The sequence below is a fragment of the Lithobates pipiens genome, unplaced genomic scaffold (genome assembly GCF_037356315.1).
Source record: "Lithobates pipiens isolate NorthernLeopardFrog02 unplaced genomic scaffold, aLitPip1_a1.2 Scaffold_10, whole genome shotgun sequence".
In the NCBI taxonomy this organism is placed as follows: domain Eukaryota; kingdom Metazoa; phylum Chordata; class Amphibia; order Anura; family Ranidae; genus Lithobates; species Lithobates pipiens.
The window spans coordinates 27,276,419-27,295,941 of record NW_027507686.1 but is presented as its reverse complement, the minus strand read 5'-3'; the positions used below and the strand labels follow the sequence as shown (position 1 = coordinate 27,295,941).

General features: G+C 43.0%; 1 protein-coding gene across 1 annotated transcript in view; it reads left to right on the top strand.

The window, feature by feature from the left end:
- The window catches only part of IRF8 (interferon regulatory factor 8), a 39,926-nt gene extending 20,768 nt beyond the window's left edge, over positions 1 to 19,158 (top strand). The window contains exons 5-9 of the mRNA XM_077453179.1: positions 60 to 168; positions 1,004 to 1,057; positions 7,491 to 7,874; positions 16,394 to 16,509; positions 18,917 to 19,158. Of these exons, the coding sequence (XP_077309305.1) occupies positions 60 to 168; positions 1,004 to 1,057; positions 7,491 to 7,874; positions 16,394 to 16,509; positions 18,917 to 19,090 (837 nt within the window). The 3' untranslated portion in view covers positions 19,091 to 19,158. The remainder of the gene's footprint in view (positions 1 to 59; positions 169 to 1,003; positions 1,058 to 7,490; positions 7,875 to 16,393; positions 16,510 to 18,916) is intronic.
- The last annotated feature ends 365 nt before the right edge of the window (positions 19,159 to 19,523 follow it).

Genomic DNA, 19,523 nt, shown 5'->3' with positions numbered 1-19,523 from the left:
TACTTTTATTAGGGAGAGATTGTCCTGACTTGTCTCTGAATTGAACCTTCCTGTTTCAGACATCTGCAGATGACTTCTTGGTGAACATCAAACGCAGCCCATCTCCGGCCAAGGACACCTGCCAGAAGCCAGCGTCACATGACTGGTGGATGTACCCTCCCAGCGCAGGTAATGGCACCTCCTATCCTTCTATCATGTACTGTCATCCCCATAGTGATACAAAGGGATGGGTGGGGGGGGGGGGGGGTGTCTGCCCTGGGCACTGAGGTATCATTTGAGTTGTGTTGGGAGGGGGATTTTGGGGGGGGGCAGCAAGCGGTAAGAATTGCTATAGGAGGGAAAATTCAGAAGAGGGGGTGCTAAGAGTGGTGATTTGGTGGAGGGGGGGTTGTGTTGGGAGGGGGAATGGGGGAAGAGGAGGGGGTATTTGGGTTTTTTTTTGCTAAAAGAGGTGCTATGTTAGAGAGGGGAGGGGATTTGTACTAGGAGGGGGCATTTTTTTTATTTGGGGAGATTTTTGCTGGTAGGGATGATTTGGTGATTTGGAAGTTTTTGTGCTAGGAGGAGAAATTGGAATTGGAGGGGGGGGGGGGGGGGGGGTATTCTGGGAGGGGATTGGGGTGGGAAATTTGTGCTGGTGGGGGGGGGGGGGGAAGATGGGTAAATTTGAGGGATGGAGGATTTGTACTAGGAGCAGTGTTTTTTTTTTTGGGAGGGGGGATTGTGCTGGGGGTATTTGGGGAGAGAGAGGGGGCGCAGTTTGGCATGTTCACTCTGGGCTCTAGAGGTCCTTGTACCGGGACTGATTTACAGCACCCTGCCGGTCCTCCTCACCAGCCATGATCTGCCTGCATTGCATAGAGAAATACAGACAGTCTAAAATTCAGGCTTGTAAGGAAAATAAAAGGTTTTACTAAAAAATAAAAAAATTAAAAATAAAATAAATAAAAATAAAATGAATCTCTGAGAGAGCGGAGTTATAAATCGTTTTTGTCTTCTTTAGGAATGCATGGAGTGGAAGGTTATAACATGTATCCCAATGAACCGATCCCTCACGGTAAGACATAGCAAGCTGTCAAGGACAATCTGTTTCTTAGAAATCGAAATGTACAATGTTTTTTCAGGTTGCATTCACACCTTTGCGTCACACATTCTCACGCTATACACACATAGGGGAGGCCATTGATTTAAAAGGGCTTCCCTATGTGCAACAAATGCATCAAAGAAGTTCCTCCACCTTCGTTGGGAATTGAGCTCCATGACTCTTTTTACCGCCTGTTTTAGTGTGATAAAAAGACCCCATTCCACTGTCCATTTTCTAGCGCAACCATTGTCCGCTATCTCCGTGAATTCATGGCCATTCAAATCCTGATGAAAGGGGATATTTGGACCCAAAATGCATTGACTACTTTTCTGAAAAAATAGTCAGCTGAGCCAATAATTTGAAGGAATGTATAACCCCTCCTCCTTGGGGCGGGCTCACGACAACCATATTGTCATTGTGGGTTGGAGCTGTTAGGAAGACTGACAATTCTGTTTAGGGGGATACTGTTTTTTTAATATTATTATTTTTAATGTTGGCTTTGGTACATGTCCTCCATGGCAGTGCCTGGTCTCCGATGCCTTATGTTTGACATAAATATCAAAATATCACCTAAACAGTCTTCTCCACTTCTCCCAAAACCTCCTGCTCTTTAGCTCTCTTGTCTCCTCCTCCCATTCTCATCTCCAGGACTTCTCCAGAGCCTCTCCCGTCCTCTGGAACTCTTTACCTCAATCTGTCTGGCTATCTCCTACTCTGGCCACCTTTAGGAGATCTCTAAAAAGTCATCTCTTCAAGAATGCCTATCCCACCTCCACCTAAGAACTGAACTTTTAATTCTTCCATCAGCCCATTCCTCCTTTCCATCAGCCCCACACTATTAGATTGTAAGCTCTTATGAACACTTTTTATTGTAAAGTGCTGTGCAAACTGCTGGCGCTATAAAAATCCCATATCATAATAATAATAATAATAATAATAATAATAATCATAGTAACATGCTTATTAGTCCTACAAATAGCAACCATTGATATGTTCCTCCATAGACTTCAATGGAACTCAGACGGATTCGCTCATCCCTAATTGGACGCATTGAAATGCTTTGTATAGAACATGTGAAGTGTTGCGTTTCGGAGTTCTGGGGGAAAATATGAAACCTCCTTTAGTGAGCCCTGTTCAGGCCTAGCTGTTCATTTTGATACAGTGAGGTCTGTTATTCCCCACTGTACAGATAAAACCCCATCTGGGAGGAAGCACCTGTGACCGAAAAGCTCGCCCCCTTACTTAGTGGTCACTGATCAATGGAGCACGACTGTGGAAATTTCCCGCGTAGTAATCGAGCTGATGGGGGAAACTTTCCTGCTGTATGCATTAACATAACATTTTTGGGGTTTTCACTGAAACAGAAACAGAACAGGTGCATACAAGCCAGTTATCTAAAAAAAAATTATAATCTGAAGGTGGAACATCCCTTTAATTTTATTTTTAGGGGGAAGTTTAACATGATCTATTTTTACTAGTATTTTCATATTTCTCTTAAATATGATAATAGGAACATTTTGTAAAAAAATATTTGTTTGGAGGGGAAAGGTAACATTGTTTTATTTCAGTAAGCTAGTAAAAGATTTTGCGGACTGCTGAAAAAATGCTGTTAAGTGAGAATGTTTTTAAAAATAATGAAATGGTTCATTTTTATTGATCAATTTACAGCCTACATAGTGCGTACAAAGAAAAAGAAATTCTGAACCAAATCAATCTGGCGCTCGCTGTTATTGACAGAATTTTGCACAGAGCTTAAGGTCCAATTACAGACCAAATAAGTCTATAAATATTTTATCCCCAATTCAGTCCATAAACATCGTATCATATCCTCAATTCATGAATATACATTATATCCTCAATTCATTAACATGCATTGTGTCCTCCATTTAATCTTTATGTATTATATCCTCAATTCAGTCCGTAAACATTGTATTCTCAATTAATGAATATACATTATATCCTCAATTCATTAATATACATTGTATCCTCAATTCAGTCCATATACATTATATCCACAATTAATTTAAATACATTATATCCTCAATTCATTCCCTATAATTTATATCCTCAATTCAGTCCATATACATTATATCCTGAATTCATCATTAATATACATTATATCCCTAATTCAGTCCATATACATTATATCCTCAAGTCATCAATATACATTGTGTCCTCCATTCAGTCTATATATATTATATCCTCAATTCATTTAAATACATTGTATCCTCGATTAATTGAAATACATTATATCCTCAATTCATGAATATACATTGTGTCTGTAATTAATTTAAATACATTATATCCTCAATTTATTCCCTATAAATTATATCCTCAATTCAGTCAATATAAATGATATCCTCAATTCATTCATATACATTGTGTCATCCATTCAATCTATATATATTATATCCTCAATTCATTTAAATACATTATATCCTCAATTCAGTCCATAGTCCACAGTCCATATACACAATCCACAGTCCATATACATTATATCCTCAATTCATTAATATACATTGTGTCCTCAATTCATTCCCTATACATTATATCCTCAATTCATTCCATATGTATTGTATCTTCAATTCATGATTATATATACATTATATCCTCAATTCATTAATATACATTGTGTCCTCAATTCAATATATATATATATTATATCCTCAATTCAGTCCATATACATTAGATCCTCAATCCATTAATATGTATTATATCCTTGATTCATTAATATACATTAGATCCTCAATTCATTAATAAACATTGGGGTCAATTCACTGCCATGTCTTGGTAGGTTTGTAGTTGTGCCATACTGTTTCCATTTTCGGATGATGGATTGAACAGAGCTCCGTGAGATGTTCAAAGCTTGGGATATTTTTTTATAACCTAACCATGCTTTAAATTTCTCCACAACTTTATCCCTGACCTGTCTGGTGTGTTCCTTGGCCTTCAAGATGCTGTTTGTTCACTACGGTTCTCTAACAAACCTCTGAGGACTTCACAGAACAGCTGTATTTATACTGAGATTAAATTACGCACAGGTGGACTCTATTTACTAATTATGTGACTTCTGAAGGCAATTGGTTCCCCTAGATTTTAGTTAGGGGTATCAGAGTAAAGGGGGCTGAATACAAATGCACGCCACACTTTTCACATATTTATTTATAAATAATTTTGAAAACCATTTATCATTTTCCTTCCACTTCACAATTATGTGCCACTTTGTGTTGGTCTAGCATATAAAATCCCAATAAAATACATTTACGTGTTTGGCTGTAACATGACAAAATGTGGAAAATGTCAAGGGGTATGAATACTTTTTCAAGGCACTGTAAATACAGCATGAATGTTTGAGTTAAAATAACTAATGTGGTATTTACCTAAATTCACAGTTTTTCTTTATAATGCAAGCTACGCCCCCGGTCACACCAATGTGCCTTGTGACTTGTCATGCGATTTGATTGTGTCACCCCCTATTGTCCACAATGGAAGCAGTCAAATCGTTGCGACTCTGACTCCATCGGAGTTGCGCCGATTTTGAAAGTAGCTCTTACACTACTTCAGGTGCGACTTGCATAGACATCTGTGCATAAAGTTGCACAGATGTCTCCCAAGTCGCACCTGAAATCGCACTGACACGCGGCTTAGAAGTCGCACAGATTCAAAGGCGTGCTCGGTGCGACCGAGGTGTAACACTGCACCAGGAGGCATGCAAGAAAGATTGTGAAACTATGAAACCAATGTAGTGTGCTTTCATTCACAAAACGATCTCCCTCTGATGAAATGTTACAAATGGTTTACATTCCTGAGCTCAGAGGAGAACATTTTCACAATGATACATTGAATACTTCGAGTTCCTCTAATTGTTATTTTACACATTTCTAAAATACCGCCAACAAACGTCAGGAGACATCATCTAAAGGAGCTAAAAAAATGTGAACACCAGGAGATAAAAAACGCATGTCTGTGTTTTTTATTGCATTAACTTTAATGATTTATCTTAAAACAAAATAGTGATATTTATCTCACTATTTTAACAAATATGCAGTATTTACCTAACATTCGATATTATACTTCGATGAATTGACTCTTTTATCATCTCATGCGATGTTTCCATAAAATGAGTCACGTGACCTTCATATCGCATGTGGGAACCTTTCGTGAACTGACCCCGTAGTATCCTCCATTTAGTCCATAAACATTGTTTCCTCAGTTTGGTCCATATCCACTTGCAGATCGCCCGCTCGCAATGTTCTGCGGATGGGCGGCCTGTGCAGGCAAAGTGATGAACTGCGCGCCCCGCCTCCCCCCAAACCCGCTGTGTCAGCCCGTCCTGGCCAATGATTCATGGCCGGCACCTGCTGATCAGCTGTGTCCAATCACAGCCCAGAGCCCTGTGTTGACAATCAACACAGGGCCCTGTACAGAGGGAACAATCTCTCTGTTTCTTATGCCTGCAAAGGGATAAGAAGCAAAGAGATTTTTAGTACAAATCAGCACACATTACACATTGTCAGGCACACATTTAGCCCCTTGATTACCAAAGAGGTTAACCCCTTCCCAGCCAGTGTCATTAGTACAGTAACAGTGTATAGCAGGGGGTCTCCAAACTTTCATAACAAAGGGCCAATTTACTGTCCTTCGAGTTTTAGGGGGGCTGTACTATAGCCAGCTGGAGCAGAAAATGCTCCGGTGTCAATCGGAGTAAACATTGCCCATTCATTGGTTTTAGTGGGAGGAACCATGCTGGCTGATTTACTAAAGGCAAATAAGCTGTACACTCTGCAAGTGTAGTTGCTCTAGAAGTTAGTAAATGAGCAGAAGCTCTGCTGACTTCCAGCATCCAATCATGTGCAAGCAAAAATGCAATTTTTATTTCCCTTGCATGTGATTGGGTACTCTTTGTAAAGTGAAGCTTTACCTCATTTACTAATGAAATAATGCCCCAATGATGATGCCAATGGTGCCCATTATTGGTGTTAGTTGATGGAAAAACATGTCAAGGACCGGATAAAGAGAAACAAAGGGCTGCATCTGACCCCCGGGGCCACAGTTTGGAGACCACTGGTGTATAGTATTAACACTGATCACTTATTGGTGTCACTGGTGATGTCAGTGGCCGTTAGTCAGTTCCCACCCAGTGTCAGTTAGTGTCAGATTGCCCCTGCACTATGGCAGTCCCATTATAAGTCGCTGATCACTGCCATTACTAGTATAAAAAAAATTCCCGTATATACCATAGTATGTAGACACTATAGGGTTGATTTACTTTAGGCAAAAAAACTGTGCAAACTTTGTAAACTGCAGTTGCATTCTGCAAGTGCAGTTGCTCCAAAGCTTAGTAAATGAGTGGATGCTCTGCTGACTTTCATCATCCAATCACGTGCAAGCAAAAAATGCTATATTTTTTTTTTTTTCTTGCTTGTGATTGGGTATTCTTTTCAAAGTGAAGCTTTACCTCATTTACGAACCTCTGGAGGAACTGTCCATGCGGAGTGCAAATGTACTTTGCAAAGTTCACCGTCTATTTGCCTTTAGTAAAACAACTCCTATAACTTTCATGCAAACCATTCAATAAACACTTAAACAGGAAGTTCTGCTTTAAAAAAAAAAAAAAAAAAAGTCAGCAGCTACAAATACTGCAGCTGCTAACTTTTAATAATAGGACACTTACCTGTCCCAGGGTCCAGCGATGCGGGGGAACGAAGCCCCACTCGTCTCCCCCTCCTCTCTGCGGCACTGGCATTGTAAATGTGGGTGCCTGGCTGTGGCTTCACAGCTGGGCACCCACTGTGCATGCGCGAGCCGCACTGCGTGCTGTGACTGGCCCAGGTAATCATCTGGGACCTGTGACGTGTTCCAGATGATTGCAGAGAGGGAGGGGGGAGAGGTGATCTCCCTTCCGGTGCGGCGGTGCATCGGGAGGAAGTGGGATCTGGAACCCTCTACTCGCTCCCCCCCCCCCCCCAAAAAGCGGAAGTTCCATTTTTGGGTGGAACTCCAATTTAATGCAATTTTTTTTTTTTTTTTTTACCAAAGACATGTAACAGAATACATTTTGGCCAAAATAAAAGTAAAAAATATATATATAGTCTACATTTTCGAGGGTCTTTTTGTTTATATGATAAAAAATAAAAAACTCAGTAGTGATCAAATACCACCAAAAGAAATCTCTATTTGTGTGAAAAAACTGATATAAATTTTGTTTGGGTACATCGTTGTTTGACCGTGCAATTAGCAGTTAAACATAGCACAGTGCTAAATTGCAAAAAATGGCCATTAATGGGGTAAAGCCTAACAGAGCTGAAGTGGTCAAACATGGTTCCCTATTCTTAGCGTATATAGAATAATAAAAAAATCACCCAAAGTTCGGCTCCCCTTGAAAATATTTCTTCTGCTTCCCCAGGATTTTCACAGATGGTCATCCAGTTCTACTACGGAGGGAAAGCGGTCAGCCAAGTGACGACGACACGCGTAGAAGGGTGCCGCCTCTCCTTGCGCCAGCCCATGGTCAGCGAAAAGTATTACCTGCCCGAAGGTTTCGAAAATGTCCAGTTCCCCTCAGCTGAGTACATCACGAGCGAGCGCCAGCGGCAGATCACCAAGAAGCTGTTCGGACACCTGGAGAGGGGGGTCCTCCTAATCAGCAACCGGAATGGAATCTTCATCAAGAGGCTGTGCCAGGGCCGGGTGTTCTGGAGCGGGAACTGCATGCCGTACAAAGACCGGCCGGCCAAGCTGGAGAGGGACGAGTTCATCAAAATCTTCGACACCAATCAGTACATAAGAGGTGAGCGATGGATCCTATTTATACACTAAAGTCCAACGCTGCAACGTTTTATTTCATTTTGGAACTTCTGATATTCTAATTGCTGTCTGTGTTTTCCTGTCCCGGAGACAACCACACTTTCTGCTCTTTGTGTAGGTGTCACAGGGACAGGAAGTGAGGGAAAGTCTCCCTAGCAGGGTTACAGCTAAAAATTTAAGCCTGGTGGTAATTTTACATGTCCCTATATATATATATGTATGCTGTGCTTTCTGCTTAGCAGTGCACAGTGACTGTACTTTACCATTCCTCTTATCACAATAAAATGTCCGTGGGTCATCCCATACCCATAAGTTATCACTGAATACTATGCAGTCTTACTGTTTTTTTTCTCGACAGTTGTTCCAGGGCTATCTTAATGAACGGGCACACCTGGGCACTGCCCAGGGGCCCCAGGTGCATGGAGGCCCCATGATACTCTTGCATTACACAACAATTGCCAACTGTCCCGGATTTGCCAGGACAGTCACGCTCGGTTCACACAGGGGCGGCACGACTTGCAGCGCCACGACCTGTACACGATCAGCGGCGACTTGCAAAACGACTTCTGTATAGAAGTCAATGCAAGTCGCCTGAAGTAGTACAGGAACCTTTTTTCTAAGTCGGAGCGACTTGAGTCGCTCCTATTAGAACGGTTCCATTGTACAGAACGGAGCGCGACTTGTCAGGCGGCTAAGTCGCCTGGACAAGTCGCCCCTGTGTGAACCGAGCCTCACGCTTTTTACTAAGCTGTCCCAGGATAGACATGTCCTGAGTAGAGTCCCACAAGCTGGGCTGCAGGGACAGCAGCAACCTGTCATTGGGCTAAATCTACAATTGGAATGACATACCGTATTACCCTGCTACTTGTTTAAAAATGATTTGATTGATACTAATAAATATATATTTAATTCTATTAACTAGTTATACATTCATTCTTGAAAGTAGGCGGGTCAGTTGGGGCAGGCCGGTAGGGGCCACAGTGCATTACTTTGCCCAGCGGCCCATGATTCTATTAAGATGGCCCTGGGTTGTTCAGTGAGCATTCTGGCAATGCGTATCATAAACCATTGACTTTTCTTTAAATAAAATACTTATTTTTCATCAATTGTTCCATCTTAGTGCTACTGGTCCTCTGCAGCCTCTTTGTAGCCACTTCCTGTCTCCTGCAATGGCTGCATACCATTTCTTAGGGCCGGTTACCTGTGTCAGTGGACCATGCTTGCAGAGCTCCCTACTGTCCCTTATTGGGAACAAAGTCCCTCTTTCCTCCTCATTTGTCCCCCATTTTGCTCTGATCTATATAGTTGTGCATAAAATGCACTTTTTATCTTTCAAAAAGTGTTTCCCATCGCTAAACCTTTCATCCAATTTCTAAATTGCTGCATTTGTAGATTTTAAAAAGCCAATATAAAGGAATAGTAGTGGTAAAAAAAAGTTTAACTATTCTTTTTTTTTGTACAATTCTCCTTTAAAGCCCCGTACACACTATCAGACTTTCTGCTGAGTTTTTCCTTCAGATTTACCAAAACCATGTAGTAGAAGGGCCTGCCTGATTGCATACACATTGAAACTCCTAAGGTTTGACCTCATATTATATGGTTTTGGTAAATCTGAAGGAAAAACTCAGCAGAAAATCTGATAGTGTGTATGGGGCTTAAGGGGGTGTGTCCTATGACTACATACTTTTGCTAATAGGTGTCCCTCATTCCCATCTCAAAAAGTTGGGAGGTATGTGGTTTGTGTGTTTGAAATGGGAACTTGTAGTCTTTATCAGAAGCTTGTATGACGGGGTGACAACTAGGGTTGCCCCTTTTTCTTCAAGCCAAACTCGAACACTTTAGCGGCACAAAGCTATTTATTTATTTTTTAGTATACACTGTAGGATTGTAACAGACCTGGGACACCTTTAGGCGCTCCAAAGATAATAGTAATGCGGCGCGCATAGTCCGCCCTCACCATCCAGTTAGGCCCTGTTCCGAGCTACATTCTTGCCTGAATAATGTCGGATAGTCCGAGTTTTAAATCAAACGTCCGGGTTTCAGTCCACCTGGAACCCGGACACATGATTCAAAACTCGTACTGTCCGGGTGAATCCCGAACAGGTGGCAACCCTAGTGACAACACAGGACAAAGACAGAGTGTTGTCACCCCATTACCAGGAAGTGCCTAAACAAGAACTTTCATGGTCGGATCACCAGGCATTATTTTAATGAAAGCTGCAGATTTAAAACAATAAAAAAATCACCTTCATCAGCAATATGATAAAGATTATATGAGATTTTAGTGATCGGGTTTACATCTACTTTAATGTGATTGTGAGGGTTTGTTTAAAAAAAATTAAAATAACCGACATATCATACCACCACTGTGCAGCTCGTTTTGCACAGTGGCCCCGATCCTCGTATTCTGGGGTCCCCCGGCAGCTCTCGCGGCTCCTCCCCACATCAGATAACCCCCTTGCAGAAGCGATCTCCCGAGGGTGTTACCTTGCGGGCTCGCTCCCGAGTCCAGCATTCGCCATCCATAGAGGCCGAAAGCAGGACTCGGCCCGGCCCCCACGGCATCATTGGATTTGATTGACAGCAGCGGAAGCCAATGGCTGCGTTGCTATCAATCTATCCAATCAAGAGCCGAGAATCCCAGGCAGAGATACAGCGCATCCCTGCGGGGTCAAGTCCTAGGGCTGAGGTAAGTAAAACGGGGGGGCTGGGGGGGCAGTCACTGCCAGGTGTTTTTTCACCTTCTTGCATAGGATGCAGGAAGGTGAAAAAACACGAAGGTTTACAACCCCTTTAAAGACCAACCCTGGGTAAAAAAACTCATTTTGTCTAGGGGTGACAAAGAGCCTATGCTAAAACGGCGCTCCCCATGTCCAGCAGTGGACTGTTTCTGATGTCTTTATGTTCGGAGCTGGTCTATGGGCGCGATGACGTCAGGAACATTCCACCACACAAGAGCTCTAGACCTGCGGTGGGAGGATGAGGTTCAGGAGCCGCAGGGACTGATTTTGAGTTGGGAGGATTGGCGGATTAGGTGAGTATATAATCCCCAGGGGTCTCTAAACTAGGGTCCTCCAGTTGTTCAGGAACTACAATTCCCATCATGCCTAGTCTTGTCTGTGAATGTCAGAGTTTTACAATGCCTCATGGACTGAGGCCATTGAGAGTATAAAAGGTTCCGACGTCAGCTGGAAAAAACAATTCCCCATCTTTGGTGTCATTGGGAGGAATTGTAGCCTATCATTGGTGTCATTGGGTGAAATTATGCCCCATCATTGGTGTCATTGGGAGGAATTGTAGCCTATCATTGGTGTCATTGGGTGAAATTATGCCCCATCATTGGTGTCATTGGGAGGAATTGTAGCCTATCATTGGTGTCATTGGGTGAAATTATGCCCCATCATTGGTGTCATTGGAAGGAATTGTACTCCATCGCTAATGCCATTTAAAGAAATTATGCCCCCACACTGATGTCACTGGAAGGAATTGTGCCCCATCATTGGTGTCATTGGAAGGAATTATGCCCCATCATTGGTGTCATTTGGTCAAACTGAGACCCTTTAATGGCCCCATTGTTGGTATCAGTGGATGATATAGTGCCCCAAGGGCCGTATACAAGCAAGCAAAGCCGTCATCTGCCCTCTGTGCTACAGTTTGGAGACCACAGCTCCAAAGGCTGGAAATCACTGTAGTAGACACTGGTGCTACACCACTACTACAGTGATCAATGCTAGCTTCTGGGTTCCATGTCAGCTGGCCTGCTGCATTGTGAACACAGGAGGTTGGCCACTTGGTATAAGCACCATTCTGATTGGACAATGTGCAGGGGTGGGTTGGCGACAGACTGTGGCCAGTGGAGGTAGAAATTTTCCTGGCCTCAGGGGGAGTAAGCAAGGCATCTTTGGTATTACATCAACTCCATCGTGTGTATACATATATACATGTTTTCTATTATTTTGTGTATGTTGTTGTAACTATACAATGATTTTGACTGATGTGTTGAGTTTTCTCCGAGTTCAATCGGTGTATCAGATTTTTTCTGTCAATGGATTTGGACCGAACTCTTTACATCAGATTTGAGTGTCAGTACCGTGCATTCTGGCCGAGTTTTCCTTGTAACACCAGCTGAGTACTAATTTTAATTGGTTAGTTCACCTGTAACCTAAAGCTGCATACACACGGTCAGATTTTCCGGCGGGAAATGTTCGATGTGAGCTTGCTGTCGGAAAGCCCAAACGTGTGTATGCTCCAGTGAACATTTGCTGTCGGAATTTCCGCACACAAATGTTTGAGAGCAGGTTCTCAAAGTCCTATCATGTGTACAGGGCATAATGATTACACATTAGAGCAGTATATAGGTGATTGCGGTGACTAGTTCCAAAAGGTAATGACTAAGCGCTAACATTTGCGTGAAGCGCAGCTACCTCTTTGTCCCCTGCTCCACCTGTCAACCACTTGTCATATGAAGCTTCAATAAAAGGATTTTTGGAAGTGCAGCCTTTCAGAATCATTTCCTTATCTTACACAGCATGCGGGCTGGGCTAGCACCTGACTTGTATGTGTGGGGATTAACCAGAGACTCGCTCGCCTGAAGCGGCTTTTCTTGTAACAATTACTATACCCGGAATTCTTCTTTTAGGCTGCATTCACATGTGCGCATTTACAAAACGTGTGGCGAATCACACAGGAATGCATGTTTAGCAGTGCGTTTCAGAAATGTGTTTCAAATGTGCTGCACACACGCATCGCACTTGGAGTGTCATTGATTGTTAACGACACCCCAGACACGGTTAGCAAACATGCGTTTGTCACGCGACAAAAACACGCTACAAATGCACCAAAACACACACTAAAAAAAAAAAAACACGCAGCGCTCATGACCGAAAGGGTTCTGAAGCTACTTTGGGGCATTTATAGAAAGTGCAGGCTGGCAACTCGACAGCTTCTCCATAGAAAATATTTATGTCAGCATTACAGCAATAACATCATCCAAAAATACTGATGCGTTTCGGCCTTCATCAAAAGCATAAAAGCTTTATGCTTTTGATGAAGGCCGAAACGTGTCAGGATTTTGGGATGATCTTACTGCTGTAATGCTTAAATAAATATTTTCTATGGAGAAGCTGTTGAGTTGCCGGCCTGTACTTTCTATGGATCTTTTGTGAGCTTAATTAGCCAGAGCACCGACCACTCTACACACCAACTATACTATATAGGGGTACTATATCAAAAGCTTGGGTGAGTTTTTCTCTTGCTACTTTGGGGCATTTGTCACATGCAGGGAGGCCAATTCAAGTGAATGGGCTGCCCTATGCGCGACGCACATTAAAGCGGAGCTCCACCCTAAAGTGGAACTTCCGCTCATTGGAACCCTCCGGTGCCACAATTGGCACCTTTCAGGGGGGTGCAGATACCTGTATAGTACAGGTATTTGCACCCACTTCGGGCATAGATATCTGCAGAATCTGCAGGTATTTACGCCACTTCCTGCGGGTCCCCTGCTGTCTGCTGGGAAACAAACGGATCCCAGAGACAGCGGGGACCATCCTTATTGCGCAGCGTGACTCGCGCAGGCTCCACTTCCTGATTCCCATACCGAAGATGGCGGCGGCAGCCCCCAAGAGCCGATCGAGAGATCGGCTTCGGGTGCCGACATTGCGGGCGCGCTGGGTGGGTAAGTGTCCTTATTTTAAAAGTTAGCAGCTGCAGTATTTGTAGCTGCTGACTTTTAAAAACAAAAAACGGTGGAACTCCCGCTTTAACTTAAAAAGAAAACGGGAACGCGGGTTTCCCGCTACGCTTAGGTGTGAATGAAGCCTAAAGGATATGAAGTCCTCTAAAAATGACAGTTTTATTGTAGTAATGACATTGTTGGCAGTTCATCACAGTGAATCGGAAGTGAGCTATAGAGCAATATAGGAATACTGTGTGTATATATATATATATTTGCATTGTTATCAGGCAGGTGCTGTGATGTTATTTATAGCTCTATGAGGAAACACTTTTGTCTTTATTACTGTTTACTCGGCTACGAGGAACGTTGAGCTCTGCATACAACACGGGGTGTAACCTTCCCTCTATATTGGCCAGAGATTAGAGGTAATCCTGAAATTTGGATGGCATTAAACTTGGATTAAAGGTGCAGTGCTAAACATTAAAAACTAAAATTCATAAAAGTCTATAAGGAAAAAGATTCAGATTCCGTGTGCACCAATCTTAGTAAATCCCCCCCTCAGTTACCAGATATAAGAATTTGTGCACAGGGAAGTAATGGGAAATCTTAGTAATTAAAGGGGTTGTAAACCTTTGTGTTTTCTCACCTTAAGTGCTAGTTCACACCAGGCGCAGTTCCGTTCAGTTCCGTTCGCTTTTTTTATGCACTAAAAATGCATGCATAGTGTTTTCCATGTATTCCAATGGCTCTAGTTCACACCATGCAGTCAGTTTTCGGTGCAGAAACTGACCGGAAACTGACTGCATGGTGTGAACTAGAGCCATTGGAATACATGGAAAACACCGTGCATGCATTTTGTGCAGAAAAAAAGCGAACGGAACAGCACAGAACTGCATCTGGTGTGAACTGGCCCTAATGCATCCTATGCATTAAGGTGAAAAAACACCTGTCAGTGACTGCCCCCCCCCCATTTTACTTACCTGAACCCTTGAACTTGACCCACGGGGATGGCCTCTCTCTCTGCTCAGGGGTTCTCAGCTCCTGATTGGATAGATTGATAGCAGCGCAGCCATTGGCTCCCGCTGCTGTCAATCAAATCCAATGACACTGTGCTCATTATGAGGGGCTCCCACCATCCCTGTGCTGTGCTCATTATGAGGGGCTCCCACCATCCCTGTGCTGTGATGACTTCCTGGGTATTTAACTTAATCATAACAAATAATCGTAATTATTATGACAATAAATAAAACGATATTAACAAACATTCTTATTTTTTCCAATTCTGAATCTCCCATCGACTACCAGTACCAGTCTCTCCCACTCCCATATTAAAAAAGGTAATTTTCCCAACCCTCACTCAGCAGAAGAAGAAAACCTCTGATTGGTCAACAAAACACCAGTCACGTTTCCGTAACGGAATTTGGATCCAAAATTCATCAACGAAATTTTGTATTTTGTATACAATTCAGAAGCATAGAAATTCGTATTTTGGATGCTTCCAAATGTACAAATTTTCGGAAATTCCTACGAAACGAACCGCACATGTCTACTCTAGTCATTCTAAACAGCTCTTGTAACATCACCCTATTGGCTGGATCCTTTTCACAAGCCTTGATAGGAAGGCCGGAAATTGTTTTTGTTTTCTGCCGAGGTCAAGGTCTTGCTTTTGCCCCATGGCATGATAGGATGCCCTTTCGTGAATCAGTTGCAATATCCATAAAGTTCTTTAGTGGCTTCGGGATTTTGGTGCCATACTTATATAGTATCCCCTACTTTTGCTACCTTCAGGCAATCCCTGAAAACTCATCTCTTCAGGAAAGCCTATCACGTCTCCAACTTATCTCCTACCACTTCCATCAGCTCATTCCCCACAGTTACCACCTTTTGTACCACCTGCCCCACCCTATTAGAGCAGGGCCCTCTTAATCCTCTTGTATTTTATTGTATCATAACTGTATTGTCTCCCTTTTATATTGTAAAGCACTGTGTAAACTGTTGGCGCTATATAAATCCTGTATAATAATAATAATAATATAGAACTGGTCAGCTCTTCTTAAAGTGATATTAAAGTCTTGTTGTTACAGACAGAGCCACAGCTTGTCCCCCGTCCGCTCCTTCTCCTGATTGGCTCACTGGCTGTGATTGACAGCCCCCCAATACTTCCCTGAGCCCCATCTCGATCCAGCGATGTGCTCGAGAGCTTCGGCTATTCGGGGGCTCTCACTTCTCATTGGCTGAGGCAGCAGCGGGAGCCAATGAGTAGTGAAGTGAGAATCCCTGGAGAGCTGAGGCTCTGGAGCACATCGCTGGATCGAGATGGGGCTTAGGTAAGTATTAGGAGGGCAGCTGCACACGGAAGTTTAGAAGTTTTTTTTACCTTCATGCATAAAATGCATGAAAATAAAAAGCCTTGAGCCTTTAGAACCATTTTAAGGCTCCATGCACACTGTACTGCAACTAGAAGAAAAGCATCTGGAAAAAGCTGTTTACAAGCTGCTTTTTTTGCATGCATGTTCCCATGTATGGTGCCAATGCATTCTATTGGCAAGAATAAAACATTTTTTTTCTGGCCGTTAGAATGTATTAATGCGCCAAAGCATTTATGTGTATTTTTTCATCCGAAATGCTCTTCAGAACACGCAAGTGATGGTTTTTTTTTTCTGCCTTTAAATGCTCCTGTGTCTAAATGCCTGTAAAGGCCTATGTGTCTATGGACACACAGCCTATCATGGAGGTGCAAAAAATGTCAAGCACCTGTAAAAAAAACATTGTTTTTAAGCTGCATTTTTAATTCCTGAAGTTCATGTGTCTTCTTTATGTCCCTGCAGAGTTCCAACATTGTTACTCCAATCAGCTGAGACTCCCAGACAGCAAAGTGACGTTGTGCTTTGGGGAGGAGTTTCCCGACGCCACGCCGCTGCATATGAAGCTCATCATCGTGCAGGTAATTAAAGACTTAATTAAAAAAAAATGCTGGCTAAAAATCACACCACAGCCATCACAGCCTGGGTGTCTCTAGGCTTGTAAGGTGAAGAACTGAGAATTTTGGTAGACAAGTGCCAGCTCTGGGTTTCCAATAACTGGGAATGATGGGAGTGGGGGCACAAAAACAGATACAAGATAACCGAAAAGGAGCTTCTCTAACCCTCTGGAGTGATTTAAATTCCATTGTTAAATCTCAAATGACAGCATGGTGTATTTTCCATGCATCTGTATAGAGATTTTGCCAATATTCACTATATTGTCAAAAGTATTGGGACACCTGTCTTTATACGCAGATGAACTTTAACCTCCCTGGCGGTATTCCCGAGTCTGGCTCAGGGTGGCATTTCAGTGCCACTAGCGGTAATGCCGAGCCAGACTCGGGATCGCATCGCAGGATACAGGGAAAGTTACTTGCCTTGTCCCCTGGATCCTGCGATGTCTCCCCGCTGTGTGTGTGAGCCGTCTCCTCGCTCGATTCACACAGTGCCGAGTTCCGCCGGGCTCCGTTACCTGCGAGCGCTGCGACGCACGGGGACGGAGAACGGTGCCAAATTCAAAAAAGTAAAAACACAGTACATATACAGTACTGTATAAAAAAAATTACACACCCCCTTTGTCCCTAGTGGTCTGTCCAGTGCCCTGCATGCACTTTTATATTATAAATACTGTTTTTTTCTGCCTGGAATTTGGAGATTGTCCATAGCAACCAAAAAGTGTCCCCTTATGTCAAAAGTGGTGTTAGACCAGCTAGATAATAAATTAGAATCACTTGCAGAATTGAGCGATAGTGATTTGTGGGGAAATTCGTCATCAAACAGTAAATCTAATGACAGCGACAATTCTGCAACTAATTTGTATTATTATATTTTATTTATTATTTGTTATAATTATTTATAGTTATTTATTATATTATAATTTATGATTAATTTTTCAAACTTTATCATACCCGGGATGTCTACTAGATTCTGGTTTGGACAGATTTAAGTGTGTTATTCCTAATGCCCCATACACACAGTCGGAAATTCCGACGGAAACGGTCCGATCGGATTATGTTGTCGGAAAATCCGATCGTGTGTGGGCTCTATCTGACTTTTTCCGTCGGAAATTCAGACGGAAAAAGTTTGAGAGCTGGATCTAAAATTTTCCGACAACAAAATCCGATCTGACTTTTTCCGATCGTTTGTAGAGAATTCCGACGGAGAACGTGCCACGCATGCGCAGAATAAATTGCGAGACAAAAGCTATTGGCTACTGGTCTCTACGTAGTCCCGTAGTACGCAATGAACGTCACTGCGTTCAGAACAATCGCGTGTATGTGTTTCGGCCAAAATCCGTCTGAAAAAATCAGATGGATTTTGTGGTCGGAATGTCCAACCTTGTGTACAGGGCATAAGAATTACAGGCCTATGATATAAAATGACAAATTTTATAAACTTGTGTACAGGTGATAGGAAAATCTGACAACAGACCGTTGTCCGCCGAAAATTTACTAGCCTGCCATCCAGCATTTGTTGTCGGAAAGTTAGACAACAGCTGTCTGATGGAGCGTACCAACGATCGCATTTCAGGCCAACAGTCTGTCATCACACAATTCCCTGCCGAAAATACGATCGCGTGTACGAGGCTTAAGACTGGGATGCCAATAGAGTTCATGTGCGTGTAAAGGCAGGCGTCCCAATACTTTTGACTATATAGTGTAGGATTAGACGGGATTACACATCTTTAATGCATCTTTTTTGGTGATGATCGGATCACTCTAAAGGTAGAAAAACATCTCTCAGGCCGCGTAAACACGGGCGGATTGTCTGCCCAACTAAGTTCGTCAGACAGTCCGACAGACAGTCCGTCCAACTTTTGAATGAACGGACTTGACCACACACGATGAACAGACAGTCCGCTGAAAGCGTGCGCGATGACGTGTACAGCACGTACGACGGGACTAGAAATACGACGTCCAATACACTGCAATGCAACCTTCGGCGTGTAAATCCTTTCTGAGCATGCGCCATACTTAGTCCGTCCAACTTGCCTACACACGAGCGGACTGTCCGCTGAAACCAAGTTTGGGCGGACAAAATTACGGAAATTCCGAAAGACTTAGTCCGCCAGACTGTCCGCTGAAAAAGTCAGCTGAAGCCCACACACGAGCGGATTGTCCGCTGAAACACGTTTCAGCGGACTAAGTTGGACAGACAGTCCGCCCGTGTGTACGCGGCCTCAGTGTGCAGTGAAATCAGTGATTTTAGTCCAGGAGAGGAGCCTGTAGGTACAAGACTGAAGGGGAGGCCGAAGGTCGGCATTGAGAAACTCCATTGCTCTGGCTGTGATTTTATATCTGATTCCAGTATCATCTTCTGTCTCCGCAGGTCGAACAGTTTGGCTTGAGGCAGCTGCTGGAATCTTCTACCAAAAACTACAACATGGCCGGCTTGCACTTTGTGCCCGACTCTCAAATGGACTCCATCCAACGTCACCTCCCAGATCCCTGCACCACCCACCAGAGGGCGTTCTACCGGGACACCCCGCAGATCACCGTCTAAACCCCCGTCCTGCACTCCTCTGCCCGTATTTTTACCTGTACAGTGACAAATAAATTTATATTTTTATAGTTTGTTGGTGATACTTTGTATAGTCAGTGTGAAGGGAATATTTCTGATTCTTCTTATTAAGGACCAATGGAAAATATATATATATTTTATGGAAGATATCATGGGGGGGGGTTGGGTACTGCGTCAGGTAATAGATTAGGCGCCATGTACATACAAAGTGTTCTTAGTGCCTGCCCATTTCTAGACCAATGCCCCGGTACACATTAGCGCCCCACGGGAGGGAACAACAATCATTCTATAATAAAAAGGCAAAGTGAAAAGCTATTTTCCTGTCTGACTGTTTTTGTTAATAATTGGGATAAAAAATAAAAATAAAATAGCTTTGCACAATACAGGATCATAGTGACAGACCGCTTCCTGGACC